Source organism: Panthera uncia, chromosome B1, assembly GCF_023721935.1.
Source record: "Panthera uncia isolate 11264 chromosome B1, Puncia_PCG_1.0, whole genome shotgun sequence".
Classification (NCBI taxonomy): domain Eukaryota; kingdom Metazoa; phylum Chordata; class Mammalia; order Carnivora; family Felidae; genus Panthera; species Panthera uncia.
This window is the reverse complement of record NC_064811.1, coordinates 169,430,855-169,451,751: the sequence shown is the minus strand read 5'-3', so window position 1 is coordinate 169,451,751 and position 20,897 is coordinate 169,430,855. Positions and strand designations below refer to the sequence as shown.

Here is a 20,897-nt window from a genome sequence, read left to right as displayed (position 1 = left end):
AGACCCCCATCCCCAACCGCTGAGGCACCTGTCTGTGATGCGGAAGGGTTTCCTTCCTCCGGGGATGTGGCTTCTCCGAAGATTTCACGTGTCAGGGGAGTTTCTGAGGTCAGGAGAAACTACTGGGTAGAAAGAGCAGTCCGTTCTTAATTCTTCATCCTTTCAAACAACCGTTTGGGTAGTGGGGAACTCAGAGCACTCGAGAGAGGGTATAAAAAGGAAACTCTTGAAAGAGGTGGTTATTTTATTGTAAAAATGTAAGCGTTGATTCCATACGTGTTTTTCTTTCTCCAAAATCCCTGACTGGGGAGAAAGCCTCAGTTCTTCCTTACTCTGACTGCTCCTGCTACGGTGAATGTCTACCAGCTCCAGACTTGCTAGTTTTGGGTAATTGCAGGCCATCTGATTTAGCTTGGACTGTTTTATGGGCAGCTCCTAGCAGCCCCGGCTCCCTCCCAACCCAGTCAGAAAGAAACCATAACAATCAGCCATGTTTGTTTTGGTTTTGACCAAGTATTAGGAAAAACAAACTTTGCCAAATGCAAAGTTCAATTCTGCCAGGGGCCTCAGCCGAGGGGAATAGAGCTTCCCTGCCTGAGTAGCCGGGTGAGGTGATGGGTGATGGAGTAAGCAGATAGCCACTCCATGATCCCAGGGCCCCTGATAGATTCGTTCAGAAAGAAAATACAATTCCAAGATGAACTTGCGTGTAATACCTAGATTAGTCAGAACACTTTGATTTAGTTGGCTAATTGAAGGGCGTTTTTTTTTTATCCCTCTTTATACTTTTAAATGTCTTTGTTTGGAGAGATTATCTTCTTAAAAGAAAAGAAAACAAACCCCCAAACTGGCCCATTGTCTGACGAATTACACCTATCACTTTAAATAACACTCGCGCGCCCCATCCAGCTGTAGTTAAGGCTGACATTTTTATTTTTAAGCCCAATCAAATCCTCCTCATTTTATGCTGTCTAAGTAGCAGCATCAATTTTTAAAGCCTCTAGTTTAGTCTGCATTAGTAACACAATATAAAAATTTAATGTACTGTAACTTCTCCGCATTTGAGACCAGGGAAGACGCTCTGCTATTTTCTTCCCCAAACTAGAATTTAAAACACATATTAATTATGGGTAAATAAATGATCCACTGGATGGGCACTGTGCATGGAGTGTGCATGTGTGTGTGCATGCGTGTGTGTTTTGGGAGATCACTGGGATGATGGCAAATGTTGGATGTATCCAGAGGGGAAGATCTCAATTTGTCAGTCAGAGCTGGTTGATTCTCCAGGAAGGGAAAAAAGTTCTTTCTCCCACATTTTCAAGGCAAGTGCTAGCAGTCAGTGATAGAGGGATGTTCTCAGAGATTACTGCTCATGCTTAGTTCCATCTGCATGGTGTTCTTGGGCATACCTGGGAATTTCCCTGAATGGTTTCTGTAATCCTTAGGAAAAAAAAAAAAAGAGCTCATAAATTGATGTTTAGCTTTTGGAGGGGAACAAAATAAATCTCTTTAGGAATAACTTTTTCTCTCTTCCCCAATTGTCTCTGCTCCCCTCTTCCCTGCTTTAGTTCATTTTGCCAATTATTAGCAAGGAGAAATCTAGTTGTTATGTCGCTGCCAGCCACCCCTGTGCCCTCAATGCTCAGAGGGTTAAAAGATATTATAATTTGAACAGAAGTCGTCTCAAGGCCTACAGCTGGCTAATAACAGAGTTGTATTGAGCGCGAGCAAACCCCACAGCTGTGACTTTTCGCCACAAGGCGCAGGCTAGACAGGGCCCTAATCAGATGGGCCAGCCGGGCAGTGGGGCCAGTGTCTTTATCGGCCAGATGGTGTGAATTTAGACACTTTTGTTATGCAATCGCAGGGAGGAGTTGGGGAGAAGAAAACAAAACAAAAGCCACCATGCTGTGCGCTTATTTGAGTTTGAAATTAGAGACAGATTTTTGAAAGTTGAGGGTTGAATTTTAAAAACGATTTTGGAGGGGAAAGGGCACATTCGCTTGTCTCGAGCAGGAGTTTGACTGACTGGACACCCTGTGTCCGTGGCTGGGGCTTTTTTTTTTTTTCTTCTCCAGCCATCCCTCATCCCCCTTCTTTCTTCTTTCTGAAAAATGCAGGTAAGATTCAGGATTGGGATGCAGTTTTCCATATTCCCCCAGCCTCGTCCCCATGTTTTGTTTTGTTTTGTTTTGTTTTGTTTTGTTTTTTTGTCTCTTTCCCTCTCTAAAGACTCTGTGAGGAGATGCGGAAGGGCAGAGTCCTGTAGGCAGATTGAGAGGATTTCAGGTAAAAGGTTCTCTGAATCAGAATCAGAATAAAATAAACCAAACCCAGCCAAAGTGAGGAGGGGAGGACCAACCTTCATTTTCATTCATTAGGGAAAAAGCACTTCTGAGCCTCTCCATGGTAGTTAGGGACACAGTCAACGTGATGCCAAGTTCAGTTTCCTCTTCTTTGTTTATTTTTCCCCTTCCTTTCCTGTTTCACAGTCTTGTTCGGTTTTTAGAAACACCAGGAACTTCAGACCTAGAGAATTGCTTATTAGAAAATAACCCTATAAAGCCTTTTAACTAAAGTAGCTGAACCTGAAGTTGGTTGCACAGGCTTTGTCTATACAGCAAAGGGAGGGGAGAATGGAGTTTGTTATCTGAGTAATTCAGGGTCCCAGTCCTCCACATCCACCATCCACATATCTGGTCTCAGAGCAGTTGTTTCGAGACCGACTGTGGGTTCACGAATGTCTCCTACTTCCCACTTCCCTTTGCTTATGTTGATATTATTGGCATGAGGACGGAATGTCATTTAAGAAACCAGATTTGAAAAAAAAAAATAGTGAGGACATCTTGATGAGACATTTTCTTAAAAAAAAAAAAAAAGAAAGAAAGAAAAAGAGTTAGTTCTGTCTAACCCAGAGAAATTTTAAGAAGGGTTCAAAGGGAGCAAACACAGTACACTCCTATTATCAATTAATTAATTAATTTCAAAAAAAAATATTTTTTCATGTTTATTTATTTTTGAGAGAGAGAGAGCATGCGCAAGTATGAGTGGGGGAGGGGCAGAGAGCGAGGGAGACACAGAATCTGAAACAGGCTCCAGGCTCCAAGCTGCCAGCACAGAGCCCGACGCGGGGCTCGAACCCACGAACCATGAGATCATGACCTGAGCTGAAGTCGGTCACCCAATTGACTGAGCCACCCATGCGCCCCAACTCCTATTATTTTTATACCTTTACTATTTCAGTCCAGCTGCCAAGTGAGTGTCTTCTCCATCTTTTTTTGCCCTATGAACATTAGAGATTATGCTTAAAGACGTTACTGTTGGAAAATGGAAGATTGGGTCCTAAAGTCCTCTGCATTTTTCTTTGTGCATCGGCTCCTTCCCTGATGAGATTCCCCACATTGTGTCACACTGGCCCCAGGCTTGCATTTTTACCTGTTTTTCTTTTCCTTCAGAGAAAATCCCCACGGAAAGCAGCTGAATTCGGCCGAGCACTCTTGCAAACTTACTCGGCCTCTTCAGAATCATTCCTTCTCAAACTAGACACAGTGGCACATCCCAACAGTGTGTGCTCTTGTAATTAAATTGTACCCAGCATCGTACACATAATTTGGGTCATGTTGACATGCTGGTGATGTCAAAGGGGAGTCTAGCTAGAAGGTCTTTAGGTAACAAGCATGTATGGGCTTTTGAAATTGTGTTGCTGAGGAGGAAAAGGTTTGCCTGAACTGCAAAGGTATTCTGCTGACATGAGCAATGGAAACAGAAGAGGAGGGAGACGGAAATGGGTGGTGATAGGGAGTTGGGAGGAGAGACAAGGGCTTCGGGACCTAGGAAAGCAGCTGGCCGGCATTTTTATTGGTGTTAATCTTGCGATGGATTGAAATCTTAAAAGTTAAGACCTAATATAATTTCAAAGGCAAAATATTATTTCAGAAAGCCCCCAGTGGCAAACTCTGGTATTTAGGGAAGTGGAGACCATTTCTCTTTTACTTCCTGCTAATTTGATTAAGTTTCTTAAAAGCTCCTAGCGATCATTTGGTGGAACTTGTTTAGCATCTCTCAAGTATATTTTGCTTTTTGAGAATGCTGGAGTTGGTTCGCCGTGTAATCCACGCACACATCCCTGCAAGGAGGGAAGAGGAACTTTAAAAGTTTTAAAAATTCTTCTTTATTTGTTTGTTTGTACTTCTGTGGCGGACCAGCGAGGGCAAATGGACGGAGAAGAGGCAGAAAGCAAATCTGTGTCTGGGCCGGTATAAGGCTTCGGTATCGCTGCCACATGGCTTCCCTCTTACTCTGTCGTCACCTCCAAAGGGTGCTTGGGGATCTCGCTGCCTCACAGGCTTTGTAAACCTAGAAGGGACTCTGGAGATAATCAGTCCAATATTAAAAAAAAAAAAAATTTTTTTTTTTTTACCATTTATTCATTTTTGAGAGACAGAGAGAGACAGAGCATGGGTGGAGAGGGGCAGAGAGAGAGAGAGAGAGAGAGAGAGAGAATCAGAAGCAGGCTCCAGGCTCTGAGCCGTCAGCACACAGCCCCACATGGGGCTTGAACTCACGGACCACAAGAGCATGACCTGAGCTGAAGTCGGATGCTTAACTGACCGAGCCACCCAGGTGCCTCAATCTAGTCCAATATTTTAATTTTATATATGAGGATGGCAAAGCCCAGGCGGGTTAAACAGATTTGACGAAACTCACGCAGCTGCTTAGTGACAGCATTGAGTTGGACGCCAGAGCCCTGATTCTCACTTGGGCAATCTTCCTATGGTGTTGCTTCACTCTTCAACAGATCGGGGGAAGGCAGTGCTTACATATACTTTGCTAATGTTTATGAGGCATATTCTCACACCAGTGTGGGTGGTAATATTTTTTTTTTCTATGTCCTGCAAGCCTACATCCATAAGCAACTACCATTGATGGTAGACCATGTGCTTGGATGAGCCAAGAGGTATTCAGAAGTCTGCAGTGGCAGCCATGTGGGGAGGTGATTTTTTCAGTGCTTCCCCACCACCCAGCTTCCTTTGCCCTTCTCACATCTGTCTAGGTCTTTCACGCAGACACCTTTGGAAGGGAGCATTTTGTTCTCTGCTCAGGTTTGACGGGGTCCCGCTTATCTGTCGTAATTGCCGTCGGGCCTCATCTTTCTCTCTCCCTCCCAGCTAATTCCACAGGTGGTTTTTGAGGCCCTACCAGGTACTCTGCTAGGAGGAGGCCCTGGGAGGTGGAGTTTTCAAGATGGCATTTAACGCATCAAGTCCCATTTCTGTTCTGGACTTGGCGAAAATCATTGGAGATATCATTTCATAGCTCCCTGCCTCATTTTCTCCCCTATTTCACAATGTATACCATGGTTCTGGTCTTCTCCCGTCACCTTTAGAAAATGATAGAGATGAATAAATAAATAAATAAATGTTTATAAAGTACACAGAGTTCTCTGGAAAGATTACACAAATAAGGTAGATAAGTCCAGGCAGCTACTTGGGGGTCTATTTTGTCCGTGCTCCTTCCCCTTCTGTCTTCAAATATTTATTGAGACACAAAGATCTAAAATACACCATCATAAAATCATTCAACATGGGTCTATAAGATGTGACCTTATAGATTTAAAAGTCCAATGCCCGTGGCTCAGAATACAAATATGGTTTCTGAGAAAGTTGTGATTTGCTGAGAATTACCCAGTCATAAGCCACAGAGTATTTGAAGGAGTATCTTTGGGCTTCAGGTCCAGCATTGTTTTGAAACATGGCCATAAACTCTGCGCTCGAGCCTCTGAACGCTAAGAGGCTACCTAGGACGTATGTATTTTTGTGAATGTTTCTATGCTGTATGCTCATTGTATCTTCCTGATTTTAACAATTTTCTTTTACTCTTTTGGTTCCTTCCCAATCTACAGTCGATGTTGCGAGAAGAAAAGTTGTGGAAACCGAAATGAGACTCCTTCAGACCCTGTCATCATCGACAGGTAGGGGGCAAAAGTGATTAAAACGATCATTTCTGGTTTCTCTCCTTTATGAACCTCGACGCTGAGTATCGATCACTTGGGATTTGCCATAAGGTTGGTTTCATGTTATCTTCAAGGCAGAGCTAGTCCAACATGTGTTCTCTTGTTCTGGTTGGCGTTTCTTGGAAGAAGTCAGAACCTTCCTTTTTGAACATGTGTCTCTAAATCTATGCTGGGATTCTTTTCCAGGTGCAGTGATGTCAACCTAATAAGGAGTGTGTGGATATTAAAGGATGGCAAAGGAGGCCAGCTCTCCTATTTGGCAGAGCTGGGTCTCACTAAGTTTCTTGGAAGAGGCAGTGTACCCCGAGTTAAGCGTCATCCCCTTTGTCATTCTCCGCGATGACTGTTGGGTTGAAGACTATCAGTTTAGATTACAGTTTAGGGGATTATGACAAACTCTCTCTTGCATCGAGGGAGATTCCTTTCTACCACAGAGCATTGCATTCTGGGTCTTCTGTTCTATTCAGAGTGGGAAAGATTCTCTGGGACAAGATGCTAATTCATTGAAATGTGATTTAGGCATCCTCAGCTGTCTGTTTTTGTGATTGGAAACAGAACTTACAAACCAACGAAGAAATACCAAATTAACTTCCAGCAATCATGTAATTTTTAAGAAATCCCATATTCCCACCCCTAATTTTTTCTCTTTCGTTAAAAAACGGAATAATTCCCTATTGCTTTTTTCTTTGGGTTTTCGTGTTTCTAGCCAGGTCCTGAAATGGATTGGAGAGACCACAGTCTCCAAAGTTGTTATTCCAATATCCCAATGAATTCTCAGTTGGGAGAATGGAACCTCTGGCATTCTTCCCAGAAAGCCAGCTTGGTTTCTTTGTGGAAAGTATAGCATAGCCCTAGGAACGGGGAGGCTGGAATCCTGATCCTGTCCTCGCCTCTGACCTTGGACAAAGCACTCAGCAGCTCTGTTCTTCCACGGTACGATCGGAGGGTACTGGCTGCCGCTGTAGGTTTCAGGAGGCTCCTGAAATGTCCGTGGTGGTTCTGCAGACTTCTCTGAGGTGCTTGGAAGAGGATGAGAACCAAATGTAAAATGTCTGTTGGATATGCAGGGTGCTTTTGCCATCGTAGGAGGCTCACGGGGGACCAATTTTAGAGAGCTGTTTGGAATTCCGTTGTTGTTTTTTTTGTTTTTCTGAAAGTGCATAGAAGCTTACAATGCAGGGGTTGTAAGAACTCTCTGGGGTCAGCCATCTCCCTCATCTGATAGACGGAAGGCTGACCCGGGAATGGTGACGTGACTTGCCCACGATTGCACGGCTGGGTGGAGCAGAGCTGGCTCCAGAACACAGTTGTCTGTCCCTCTCGGCTCGTGCTCCTCTCACTGCCACAGCCTGCCTCTCCCAAGCACTGTCTGTCCTGACTTATGTGAGTTGGATGTGTTGATCGCACGTGGCCCCATTTCCCAACTTCCCAGGATGCCCTCAGGATCCTCTGGGGGGATTCGAAGCACACGAGAACAACTAGATGCAGACCCAGTCCTTTCCAGAATGCACGCTGACCTCACTAATCTTCAACTCCCCTCCCCACACTTTGGCTCCCCTTTGAAGAAGGTCTTCCGACCTCATGACTATGGCATCTTTTCTTGGAATAAGGTCCCCACAAATCAGCTTTAAAGATGGTTGCCAACCCATACATCCTAACCTGCACCTTCCATCTCATAAGCACACATCCTAATGACTGCACTTAGCAGTTCTTACTTTAAGAACCCGCATTCGACTTGCACCCGCGGATAGAGCCTGACATATCTACGTTTTAATCCTATGTAATACGCATGGCACCCGTACAAAAGAAAGTCTTTTAGCATCTACAGAGGGAGAAGATTTTCAAATTAGGTGCTTTCATTGTTTGTGCTAGAATGTCTTAAATTCGTCTTCGAAGGTGGAAATTGTATCTTGGCTGCATATTATAGAGCTTTATGGGACGATGGCATTTACTTTTTACTATCCTGTGCACAATAAAACAGCCCAGTGATATCTCTGCATCACTTGAAATATGTGTTACTTTTGAAATGTTGCGCAGCTACACACGGAGACATACCAAAGGGTGCTGTAAATTGGCCATCATCAGGTTTTAGAGAACCCGTTTTATTGTAAACAGATGCATTTATTCTGCTTACTCATTGCAGGGCTTTTGTTTGGAGATATTGCCCTTGTCTTATTACTTCTGAATGTCTTTTGGGCTTACCCTCGCCTCCTTCCCTTCCCTGTGGATGTAAAAGGAGGTGAAGTCAGGTTTCCATTTGTGGGAGGTGGGATGGGTGGTTTGTGTCATTCGGGGGTTTGGTTGAGTTCTGCATCCCATCCCTGTGTTCAACGTCTGCCAACTTGGAAATGTTGAGATCCCCCACGAGCAGCAAACGGGTGCAAAGTAGTCTATTTTGGATTTCCTCTGAGTAAATATAGAACTCTCTTCTCTGCCCTTGTTCCTATAATGCCAACTAATTATCTCCTCCCCCTGCTCGCTCATCTAACCAGATGCAGTTAATTTACACTGTCTCTCTTTGAGTTTTCTCACACAACAGGCACGCTCCACTTTGGCTCTAGGGAGCCTGCTTATTCCCTTGGAATTGTGCGTGTTCGGGGGGGGGGGGGATGGGGAGCCTCAAGGGTGGTTCCCAAACTTTTCACCACAAAAGACCCCTTCGATCATTTTCCTTGGCCGGCCCAGCGTTTTGTCAGATTTTGCCTGCTGGACTGCAATCGACAAGTAACCAACCATTCAGCTGTAAACTCCATTTTTATTAATCAAAGACATACAATGGAATGGGAAGGAAGAATCTCATTCCAGAAATGCCCTTGATCTCATCAATGGCCAGTCAGAGTTTTGGATGGGGACAAGACAAGCAGTGTTATCACACTGACTTGATAGGCTTCCAGCTCAAATGCCAAACAACTTGACTTTTCATTTAGCCCCTGTGACCACATCTTGGGCAGATATTCAGTTTCCAATAGGCTGCTTAAAAGATGAAAGATAGCTTTTACTACCATGTGGCCCCTTCATTGAAAATCATCGGATTTTATAATAGGGTGCCCGCCCACCCGCCCCCCCATCAGAGATGTAGTTCTCTAGGTCCTCAGACTTAGCCCCAGATTAGGATTTGTTTTTTTCCTACTAAATTACTCTCTGCCTTGATTTCTCTAGAAACATAAATTTAATTTTTATTTTCAGCTGTCTTTTCAGCATGCTTTTGTGAATTCTTGGGCAGCCCCACCCCTCTCCAAAAAGCCAGGCCAATGCACAGCCCAGCAGGACTTGCTGCTGAATCACAGGCCTCCAGTAGAGCCTTCCTTCTGTGTACAAATGTGTGCGTGTCTAGAGTGGCAGTAAAGCTGATTAATTTTTAGTGTAAAAATCCAAAGTTCCTGTATGAAAGAAGAAGAAGAAAAAAAAAAAAACCACCAAAACCGGAACAGACCAAACCAACAATGAAACCATAATCCTTACTTTGGTCTTCGGCCTAAATCTTGTCTATAAAGATCTGTGTGTGGTAAATAAAAATAAAAAGTCTCAAGCCGATTTACATTTTGTGGTTTCAGAGCTAATTCAGAGCTTGTTTTTTCTGGGCTGTATTCTTCTCAGACTCTCTTCTCCGTCTGGAAACTTCTTCTGAGTATCTGCGGAATCTCTGGGGCTCAGGGATAATCTGGTGGTCCGTGGGAAGATCTCTTTAGGGACAGTTTCACTGATGTAGGAGAGTGACAAAAGAGTCCTTAAAGTACCAGTTCTTGTAGCCCATAAAAAGTCAGATGGGTAGAGAGGGCTAACGTTCTTTTTGCATCTTTGTAGGCTGTCTGTGCCCATGTGCATACTGGTATGGTATTTTCTATTAGAAGGGCAGATCAGCCTATGTCTCATACGCTAAATATCCCAAGAGCTTCTGTCTTGGGACATTGGTTTCCATATTTCTGAGCTGTTTCCTGGAGGGCCATTTTAAATGTCGATGTAGTTTTGTTTACTTTCTTTTTCAAGAAGCGCGACAAACAACAGAATGAACCTTATTCAAAAGGTTTACTTAAAAGTATCTCATGGGTGGGTTTTCCTGATGGTATCTTCCCTTTGTTTTAAATAAATTTTTAATTGTGGAAAAATGCACGCAACATAAACTTGACCGTCGTAACCATTTTTAAGTGTACAGTTCAGTGGTTTAGGTCGTTCACATTATTGAGCGGTGAGAGCCACCGCAGAGATCTTTTCACCTTGCAAAACTGTGACCGTCCGTTCTCCCCCACCCGCAGCAGCCGCCATGCTACTTTTGGTCTCTATGAGTTTAACTACTTCTAGGGACCTCACATAAGCAGAATCATTACTGTATTTGTCCTTTTGTGACTGGCTCATTTCACCGAGCATAATGTCCTCCAAGGTCCTTCATGTTGTAGAGTGCCAGAACTGCCTTCCTTCTGAAAACTGAACAATATCCCAGTTTGGATATATCACATTCGTTTATCCACTCATCTGTCGACAGACACTTGGGCTGCTTCAGTCTTTCAGCTATTTGTGAACAATGCTGCTGTGAACAGGGGTGTACAAATATCTCTTTGTCTGTTTTCCATTCTTTTGGGTACAGACCTAGAAGTGGAATATGGAACTCTCTTCTCTGCCCTTGTTCCTACCAAATAGTAATTTGAGTCATGGCCACACCACTTCCGTTGCAGCTACTTACGTTCCCACCCACAATGTATGAAGGCCCCAATTTCTCTAGATCCCCACATTACTTATCTTCTTCCTTCCTTCCTTCCTTCCTTCCTTCCTTCTTCTCTTTCTTTCTTTCTTTCTTTCTTTCTTTCTTTCTCTCCCTCCTTCCCTTCCTCCCTCCCTTCTTCTTCCTCTTCCTCTTTCTCTCTTCTTTCTTTCTTTCTTTCTTTCTTTCTTTCTTTCTTTCTTTCTTCCTTTCCCTCCCTCCCTTCCTCCCTCCCTTCCTCTTCCTCTTTCTCTCCTCTTTCTTTCCTTCCTTCCTTCCTTCCTTCCTTCTTTCTTTCTTTCTCTCTTTCTTTCCTTCTTTCTTTCAGTAATTGTAATCCCAAGTTTTGCTCCTTTTTTCATCTTGGTAAGCATCTTCACTTGCTGCTTTCCCCTCTGGTCCAGGCTTCTTGTTTGCCCTTTTCCTGCCGTTTGGCACATCCTTTTCCCACCTTTTTCTGCCTCATCGACCACCTTGTTCCATTGGAGTGCGTGTTTGGATCCTCTCTCCTCTGGCCCATGCTTGTTATCCCTCTCTCCAGTGTATCACTTAACTCCAGGAAAGTATTATTTGTGGGATGGGAATTTCCAGAGAATAACTGTGGGGAGTAAAGCTCTTACCGACCTCCCAGGCATGCTAGAGGGTATTGCATTAAACCTGAACACTAGAGTTTTTGTTAATTTACCAAACGAACTCCATATTAATTTCTTCTTGATTTGTAATGTAGATTCAGCTTTTAACCCCACTGTTCCTTTCAGCACAGAAGCAGTATTTGGATAGTAGTTGGAGTTGAGCTCTTGCTGAGATTGATGTCCACAAAGCCTAGTAGATTCCTGCCGTCTTAGGCCACTCACACTGGTTTTCAATCTGTGACAACTCCCTCCCTTTCCCTGGAAATGGAAAGCCAGATATGTCAGTAGAGGCAAGTCCCAAACAAGGATTTCTGTCCCTGAAAAGGGTGGATACGACCGATACTCAACCTTTAATTGACGCTTACTATGTGCTGGGCATTCGGCTATGTAATTTGCGTTAATTATCTTCTTAATTCATCTTTGGTGGTTAAGAAAAGTTCAATTTTATGGAGAAGAATATGAATCTTAAGGAGCTGGAGAACTTAGCCAAGGTCACATAGCCAGTTTCAGTGGTGAAATTGGAGTGTAGTTAATGGGTAGAAGTTCCAGAGAAAAAGATTTTGGTAAAGAAGGAAAACCTTTCCAGAATTTAGAGCTGTGTAAGAATGGAAAGGCCTGGTGAGTATGGTCTGGAAGCACTGTTGGCTCCCAAAGTGCCATTTAACTCTGAGGTTGTACAAGTCACATTCATGTGTGTGACGGGCGTGATGGAATATCAGTCCCCAGTCCCCGTGACTGAGAGGCTGCATTTCGTAGCAGATATGGCCTTCGACTAGGATCAGGATGCCTGCTCTTGGCCCTGGATCATGCACTAACTAGCTGTCTCATGTTACAGAGGTCATGAGTTGCCTCTCTGGGCCTTAGTTTCCCTATCTGTAAAAGGAAGTGCATTGGATTAATGGTTGACCTTTGCATTACCTTCCAGCTCTGAATTCTGATTCTAGCGGAGGGCCCAGGCTTGGGTGTCAGGCATGCTAATTCATCATCCTTGCTCATCAATAATTTACAGGAGCTATTAATATGTGCCTTCCATGCCCAGATTCCCCATCTCCAGTGTAGGGAGCCCAGTGCTGTGAAGAGTCTACAAAAGCCTGGCCCCGGGCTATTTTTTTTTCTTTTTTTTACTGAGAATTCTATTCTCTCAGAAAGGGTGTAGATTTTCTCACCAAACAACACAGATTATCTACCCGAAGTGAGCGCATCATTCTTTCCGGTTCTTTGTCCTTTGTTTTCCAGTAAAATCTTTGCTAGTTTCTTGGCCATTTTAGACACAGATAGGAGAAGGGACTCTTCTATTTGCTGGTATAGAAAATACTTCCTTTTGGGTTGAAGCACTTCACCAGATGACAGCCTGGACCACGTGGTAAATAAATGATATTTCGTTTGAGAAAATCACTCTTCCCCTGCTGATCAAAGAGGTGGTATGGAAGAGTTTTGATGTTTACTTCTGTAGTTGGGCTAGTGTTTAAGAAATACACTTGTTCTGCTCGACTCACCGGTCTTCCTAGACTCTCAGAGCTTTAAGATTTGACTCACACTGGCTCAATCATCTGTACGTTGGTTCACTCCATCGTTTATTCATTTAGGATTTTGTTGCTGTTGTTATTCAGTTATTAAACAAATATTTGTGAACTCGTGGCACTAAGAGACCATTGGGGAGCATGACCGCCATGGTTCCTCCTTTTATGGAGCGGACAGCTTAAATGATCACGCGGAGAAATATTTATTTACAAACTGTGGAAAGTACGTGAAAACTAGGTGAGTGGATTGTAGATGGGTTCCAACTTTCTAGTCCAGTCATGTCTTTCCCCATGAATCAAAATGTTTGTTTCATCAAGCGGACCTTGAAAATGTCTTCCTCTCTCCCTTTGCATGTACCAGCCCTGCCTGGAACACCCACCCCAAACTCTGCCTATATAAATCCTATCAGTTTTTCAAGACCTGCTTCAGATTCTGCCCCTGCAAAGATATCAATTCTTATAGCCCAAGTCTTCTCACTTGACATTTGCCCCCTGTGCCTGCTCTTGCTAGGTTGTTTGGATGTTGTTATCTTCTTTACCTATTTGGGTTTGCCTTACATTTCCAAGTACACTGTAATTCTTGGATGTCGGGCATCATATGTGGCTTAAGTCTTTGATATTTCTTGGTTTTGTGATGGTGCTAATAATACTTCTCTCTCAATGAGTTGTATTAAGAATATTACTGAAAGATATGGGTTTAGAGTCATTGTGTTATCTGTAGGTTTCACGCTTGTAGTGAAGAAGTTACAGAGAGGGAGGGAGGCAAACCATAAGGGACTCTTAAATATTGAGAACAAACTGAGGGTTGATGAGGGGGGTGGGGGAGAGGGGAAAGTGGATGATGGACATTGAGGAGGGCACCTGTTGGGATGAGCACTGGGTGTTGTATGGAAACCAATTTGATAAAAATTATGTTTACTATAAAAAAAAGAAACCTCTCTTGGAAATTAAAAAAAAAAAGAATATTAGTGTAAGGTGCCCACCATAGCGTATGACTGAATAGATGCTTTAAAAAAGTCATAGCAATTATTATGTTGTATCTCCTGTAACATCTGTCCAGTGGCTTGGATACTACAGTCACTCAGTAAATATTAGTTGGCAGATTAGTCTGTGACTGCCAAGCATTGAAGAGTTTGGATGACTGAGTCCTTTGCCAGTTTATATAGGACCTTTCCTGTAACTACTTGTATTTGACTGCTGCTTAGCAGTCTTACCCCCAGGGACAGGTAGGTACAAAACAATGCCAAGAACAGATATCTAGGGTTGTGAGGCAGAATGAATCATTCAGTAAATGTTTATCAAGGGTCTATTATGTTAAGGACTTTGCAAGGTGCTGTTAGGAATAATAAAATTGAATTGACACAAAGCTTTCCCATCAGGAGCTTATAGTTCAGATGGAAAAATGAAAAGTGTGCAGAAAAAACTGCCATAAGAGAGGCAGAGATTAAAGCTCTGAAGACCTGTAGCGGGGAGATTATTTTCATCTAGGTAGAGGTGCGAGAGGTGACGACTATAACTTGGACATTCATAGTTGAGATCAAAGGGCATTCTAGGAGGAGAGTGGGTAGGAGAAGACATATGGAAAGGAAAAAATTTCCTAAATCTGCTCATAGTTTTAGAAGTGCATGGATGTATGTGAAGGGGGGCAGTAGGAGAAGCTAGAAAGATTATTTGGGTCCAGATTTTGTAAGACTTTATATGCCTGGACAAAAGTATTTTGACATCTTTCGTTGGTGACGGAAAGACATTAGAGGATTTTAAGTAGTGCAATTTTATGGTCAGGTCAATATTTTGGAGGGATGATTTTGAGGATGAATTGGAAAATGCAGAATGGAAGTAGGGGAAACTTGTAGGAAGGCGTTAAAATAGTTCACGGATACTTTGCTTCCTGTGACTTTTTTGGGAATGTATCAGTTTACCTGCCAAAACTTGGGCATTATTTCTATCACCCTGCACCACCAGGAATTGGGAAAATGGGCACAGGCTTCAAATTTAGTGACTTCCTATAAAAATATCCTAGTTTTTTTTTTTTTATGTTTATTTATTTTTGACAGAGAGAGAGAGAGAGAGACAGAGACAGAGCATGAACGGGGGAGGGGCAGAGAGAGGCAGACACAGAATCTGAAACAGGCTCCAGGCTCTGAGCTGTCAGCACAGAGCCCGACGCGGGGCTCGAACTCACGGACCGTGAGATCGTGACCTGAGCCGAAGTCAGAAGTTCAACCGACTGAGCCACCCAGGCGCCCCAAAATATCCTAGTTTCTGATTTAATATCTTTCATCTTCTTCTGGATATGCTCCCTCCTACCATCAGCAGTGGTTGGGAGTTGGGTTTTCCCTGCCAGATACCAGTCACTGGAGGTAAAAGGCCCATTTTCTCACCTCTCCACATTTCACTTCCCCTCCCCCAATACACCCACCACTCCAAAGCTTTTGCTGATGTTGCCACTTGTCCCCATGAGTACGCGTCCTTTGTTCACTGGAAAGCTCAGATCCTTTGCAAAGAACTGCTGTTGTACCATCTGGCAATCTGTGAATTTTTTAGTAGCCTGGATGTTTGTGAGAGAGCAGGAACTCGGAAGCCGGAATCCAAACCATTTGCAAGTAATTCTTTAGAAAAAAGGGGAAAAACCCACACCAGTTCACTTTGACTAGGATTCTCTCATTCGAAGTGCTCGCGTTAGGTCCCCTGGATCAATTCCCAGGGAAAATCAGAGGACCAAGTGGATGTATGCGGTTACGCGGAGCAAAATAATGGTATGCTTCAACTTCTGGTTTCTCCCGTATAAAATTGTATGATGTGATTAAGTTGCAGGTTTGCCAGAAAGGGGATGAGTCAGGAGAAGTAGAACAGCACTGTGAGGTTGTTCCATGCTGGAAATAAGAAATCGATGTTTGTTTCTAGGAAAGGTATTTCTTCCCAGAGTTGTCTAGCTGGCTTTAGGGGGAACAAAGGACCCAGAACATGGGAAAGATTGATAAGACCACATGTTCATCCTGAGAGAACTTTCTAGAACTCCCAGTTATTTCTTTCTATTTGAGCAAATGGGGCTAGAGGAGTTCTTCTGGGTCTATTTATGACCAGCCAAGAGGCTAACAGGCCAAACGGTTGGGAAATATGACATATCCTAAGGAGATAAGAAGGAAGTTATCCACAGATGATTTATAAAACTCAGGGCTCTACCTGTTAGGACTTGATTAGATTATATGCTGATTGAAATCTTATAGGAGTTGTTCTTTGTTGCCCTGTTCTTCATGTTGACCTAGAGTTGCGATTGGAGCGGGCATTTGATCGAAAGGAAAGTGGTCGAGTGACAAGAGGCTCAAAGCACGTCAGGCAGCTTAGACCCAAGTCTATAAGGAGTCAGCATTTCGTCAGTCTCTACTGGGTAATTAATTAAGTGATTGTCCTCCAGGAAGGTTTTGTTCTAAACTCAAACTCTCCCAGCCCCCTCAAGACCACCAAGGAGCCAGAACTGGTGAGAAATGCTGCAGCTGCTCACATATAACAGAAGCTTTTGAAAAGGAAATAGGGAGAAATTCCTAATCCCACTGATACCATGGCAGGAATGGAAGAATTTGCAGGGATGGAACCATCTGGATTCCGGCCAGCACTTTGGGGTTAACACCTGCATTTTTTAAGGCACATTGGATGCCAGGACTTTTAGAAAAGAGAGCTCACAAAATGGTCATGCAGTCTGGGCCATCGTAGCTTTGTATGCTGTCCTTCACACATAGGTCCTCCAATCAAGCCCTGAGGTAGGTCTCTATGGAGAGAAAGGGCAAGCCTTTTGGTTGGTTGACTTTGGTCCAGATTTGCACAGTTGCACAGGACATTTTCCTGATTGATTTAAAGCTTTGCACATGACTCAGCCGTGCACTGGGACCGTCACCCACATTTCAGATGAGAAAACTCTGTGGAAGAGCAACTCCTTCAGTGGCCATATAGCAGGCAGGTCAAAGACTCAACTGGGATTAGAGACAAGATCTCTCACTCCCAGGACACAGCTGTGATGGTCTGTGTAAGGAGAGGACAGGAGGAACAATGACATTCCCAATGAATATGGTGTCGCTGAATCGCAAAGCTTCTAACTGGACCGGAGCTTTGGAGGATTCATCACCTTTCAAGCACCATGCCATGGGTCAGACTGATGACGTTTTGCTTCCCTATAATCAGTAATTTTGTATGTAGCCAGTTTGTTCTGCGAAAAAAGGCCTTTTCTTTCTTCAGAAGAAGTAAGGTTGTGCACGTAACACAGACTTATGACATGTGGGTTGCATACTTGAAGTGGTTGTTATTCCTGGAGTGTGATAACTGGCAAAATCTGGCTTCAGATCTGGGTTTGACCACTCCACTATACCATTCATGCCTTTACCCATTCATTCATTTCCTCCCTCTCATTGAATCTGGAGTTGCCGGATTTAGCAAATAAAAATATAGGCTGTCCAGTCACATTTCAATATCACATAAACATGAATGATTTTTTTTTGGTGCAAGTATGCCCTAATTCGATTTGTAGTTCAGATAAAAACAAATGCAATTTCATTATAAGCCTTTCCCACGTGATATTTGGGATATACTTATACTGAAAAATTATTCGTTGTTGTCTGAACTTTAAAATTAACTGGGCATCCTATATTTTATCTGGCAACCCTACCTGAATCCCAGTTTGTATCTGAAAAATAGGGGAGTGAGGACTGTCGCACAGTGCTGGGATGGGGAGATGATGCATGAGAGAGCCCTGTACCATGATGGGCTCATGCTGGCTTAGTTCCTTCCTTTGTGTGTGTGTGTGTGTGTGTGTGTGTGTGTGTGTGCGTGTGTGTGTGTTCTGCCTTCATGTAGGGCTCATAATTATCTTCTTGTCCACGTGGAAGTTGATTCACACTTAGGGGGTTCAGTTAGGAAGCTGATAGGTGAACAGAAAACATTATTGGGAACCGTCAGCAGTCCCTGCCGGCCCACCCCCTCCCCCGCCAGTCTTTGCCAGTTTCGCCACCCAGGCCCCCTCTTCGGCACTCTGTCTCTTGTCTCTTTTTGTCACCTCTCGGTGCCTTGCTCTCATGCTCTGTCTAGACCCTGTTTTATGGACTTGTCGCCTCCCCTGCATTGCTTTTGTTTAGTGCCCACTGTCTACCTACTGTTCACTTTTATACTGACTTCCCTGAAAGCCTTTGTTCAGCGTTCCCCAAGTCTCCTTCAGCGCTTCAAACATGTGGGACTGTTTAGGCTCGAGTGATAAATTGCACGGAGTTGAAGGTAAAGGGGAAGCTCCTCTCTCCCCACTTGGTCTTGGCTGACGTTTGAACAAGAGCCAGACTCGACTTCGATTTAATGCTAGCAGTCCACTTGATGCTTGCCCAAGTAAATGTAGAGTGGCTAATGCATTTTATCATCCAGATGTTGAGTCACAAGATGAAGGATAACCACCATTTAGACATATATCTGGGTAATTTAGTGAGCTGAAAAAAAAAATCTAACTTTGAAAATTTGGTGTCGTTTTTGAGTCGACCTGTGTCGAAACACCGGACGGCAGATTTTAAAATTCTGCGTTTGCTTCCCTCACTCCCGTCGCGCCCCACTCTGACCCCATCTCCCTCTTTTTCCTTTGCTGACCTTTCTTTTTTTTTTTTTACTTCCTGCCTTTGGCTTTAGGGACTCCTTAGCTTCCCCCCACCTTGCCTTGCGTTTTTAGTGAGGTGTCTAACCTTGAGTCAGACACAGGCTGTCAGAAACATTTCCGGGAGCAACTGGTTACCCGAGTGCCTTTCTCCTCAATCCCCTCTTTCTTCTTTTCATTCCCTGATGAAGAATGAAACGCTGGCTTCACTGTAGGTGTTCTGTTTATAACTCCGGCTTGGCGGTTTTCACTTCGAGTGGAGTCCATTGAGCTTGTAAATTGTATTGGATCAGTGAGCCCATAATGAGACCTCCAAACCCAAACAGTAGAAGTCTGCTGGGATTTTATTGTTCATAAAGCTTCTTCCCTGGGGAGGGATAGAGTCATTAGGTGTGCACTGTGTTTAATATTTGGTCATGACAGGAAGCAATAATTTTCTATTTTTATGGTGGCTTCTGAGTTTTTAAAGCAATTGCCTAATTCCCATCACTGAGACTGGAAGCAAATTAACCAGACAGCGAGGGAAGCCGGTATGTGGTTTTGGTCAGGGCGTATCTTGTTTAGCGTCTTTCTCCGTCCCGTGCCTGACCCCCACCACTCTGATGGCTGGAACCTGCCTACACGGGGGTGTAACTTATCATTTGGAGTCCCATGGACTCTTACTGCCAGGTAGAAACGTGCCCTCTCCAAAGAGGTGGAGCTGTGGGCTCCTGTTTGGGAGGCCCTCCCCTGTCCTTTCAGACCCTCCCCTCCTTAGATGAGAGAAGTATGTCACGCTTTTCAAAATTGGCATCGGCCTGAAACAGGCCGCCTCCCTCATTCTTAACCCCTGGGCGGGCAGCTGGATTTGAGCGGGACACCTACGCTAACGTCCAGCCCCAAGAAGCCCCAAGTTAGGTGTTAGGTCTTCTTGCTTCATAAAGACGGGGAGGGGGGGGATGCTTTGGCTTGGAGCCTCTGGAAACAGAGCCCAAACCTAAGCATCTGCAGATGAGGGCAGGGAGATCAGTTTGATGAGTTGGCATGATTTCTATTGGTCGGGCCAGGCTGACCTGTGATACTGAAATAGGAAGGAGGTGGGAATTTCCAAGGGCAGGGGCTCAGCTGTTCCCCACTCACATCTGTAAAGGGGCATAACTACTAGTACATTACGGCACAGGTCATGGGGTCAGTGGTCCACTGACTGCGGGATGCTAGTCTACCCTGACAGCAGGATTTGAAGTTCCATGGAAATGGGATTCTGTGATGTAATTCTGAGGACAAGGAAGGTTGGACAGAAGGCTAGTTTTTTTTTTTTTTTTTAAAGTTTATTTACTTATTTTGAGAGGGAGAGAGAGTGCACTCATGTGCATGGGGAAGGGACAGAGAGAGGGAGAGAAAGAGAATCCGAAGGGGTTCTGCACCCACAGCACAGAGCCGGATGCGGGGTTTGAACTCATGAACTGTGAGATCATGACATGAACTGAAGTTGGATGCTGAACGGACTGAGCCACCCAGGTGCCCCAGAAGGCTGGTTGTTTTGAGACCCATTGTGTCTGTAGATTAATCTCGGTCCCTTCGGCATTTTTTTTTTCCCTAGTAGAAAACTAAAAATGAGGCGTCAGTGACATGCTTCTTTGGGAAGTCACAGCCTACCTTCTTCTTCTTCTTTTTTTTTTTTTTTTTTTTTTTTTTTTTTTTTTTTTTTTTTTTTTTTGAGTTTTACAGACCTTAGCAGGAACCAGCTGGGCAAAATTGTGTCCGAAAAGATTGTCATGCTTGACCTGACCTGCAGAGCTGTGGAACTGACTCTCAGCTGTTAATCAGATGTGATGACCTTGAGAAAACTTCCTGAAAGCTCCCTGGCATGGGAAGCCTAGACTTGTTGCATGTTAGAGGGTTCCGGGGAAGGTCAGGGAGCCAGGGCTTGAAGGCAGAAAACCAGACCCAGGGAGTAAATGAAAGGACCTTTTTTCCAAACCCAAGTCATACATATCTATCCTCTGAAATACTATGTCTATGGAGAGAGAGGTTGCCTGATACCATACCAAGATTTTGGTGTTCTCATCTCCCCCACCACATCCCTTCCTTTTTCATCATGGATACCGTCGATGGTCCAGGAAAGCCTGTGGATCTCTAATCCCGTTGGGGCTTGTCTACATTTAAAATGGAAAGAGATGCTTAGATGCTAAATTTCAATTAGGGGGCAGTGAAAATAAAGATCTAATTTGTTTACCCTTCCAAGTTCATGGATCTCTTCCATCCCCAAACACATCGAAAGTTCCACCAGTGATGTACTGTGCCCTTTCTTTTCTCTTATCCCGTCTCCACTCCTTTGTTCTCTTTCTTGCCTCTTTACTCCTATTCTGTTCTTGTTCTTGCCTCCTTTTCTTTTTCCTTTCCTCTCACTCTGCGCCTTTTCTTCCTGTCTCTCTTT

The 20,897-nt window shown here is 44.0% G+C and overlaps 1 protein-coding gene across 1 annotated transcript in view; it reads left to right on the top strand.

Moving 5' to 3' along the window:
* The window catches only part of EBF2 (EBF transcription factor 2), a 193,444-nt gene that overhangs the window by 5,725 nt on the left and 166,822 nt on the right, over positions 1 to 20,897 (top strand). Inside the window, exon 6 of the mRNA XM_049631619.1 lies at positions 5,903 to 5,971. Coding sequence (XP_049487576.1) covers positions 5,903 to 5,971 — 69 coding nt within the window. The remainder of the gene's footprint in view (positions 1 to 5,902; positions 5,972 to 20,897) is intronic.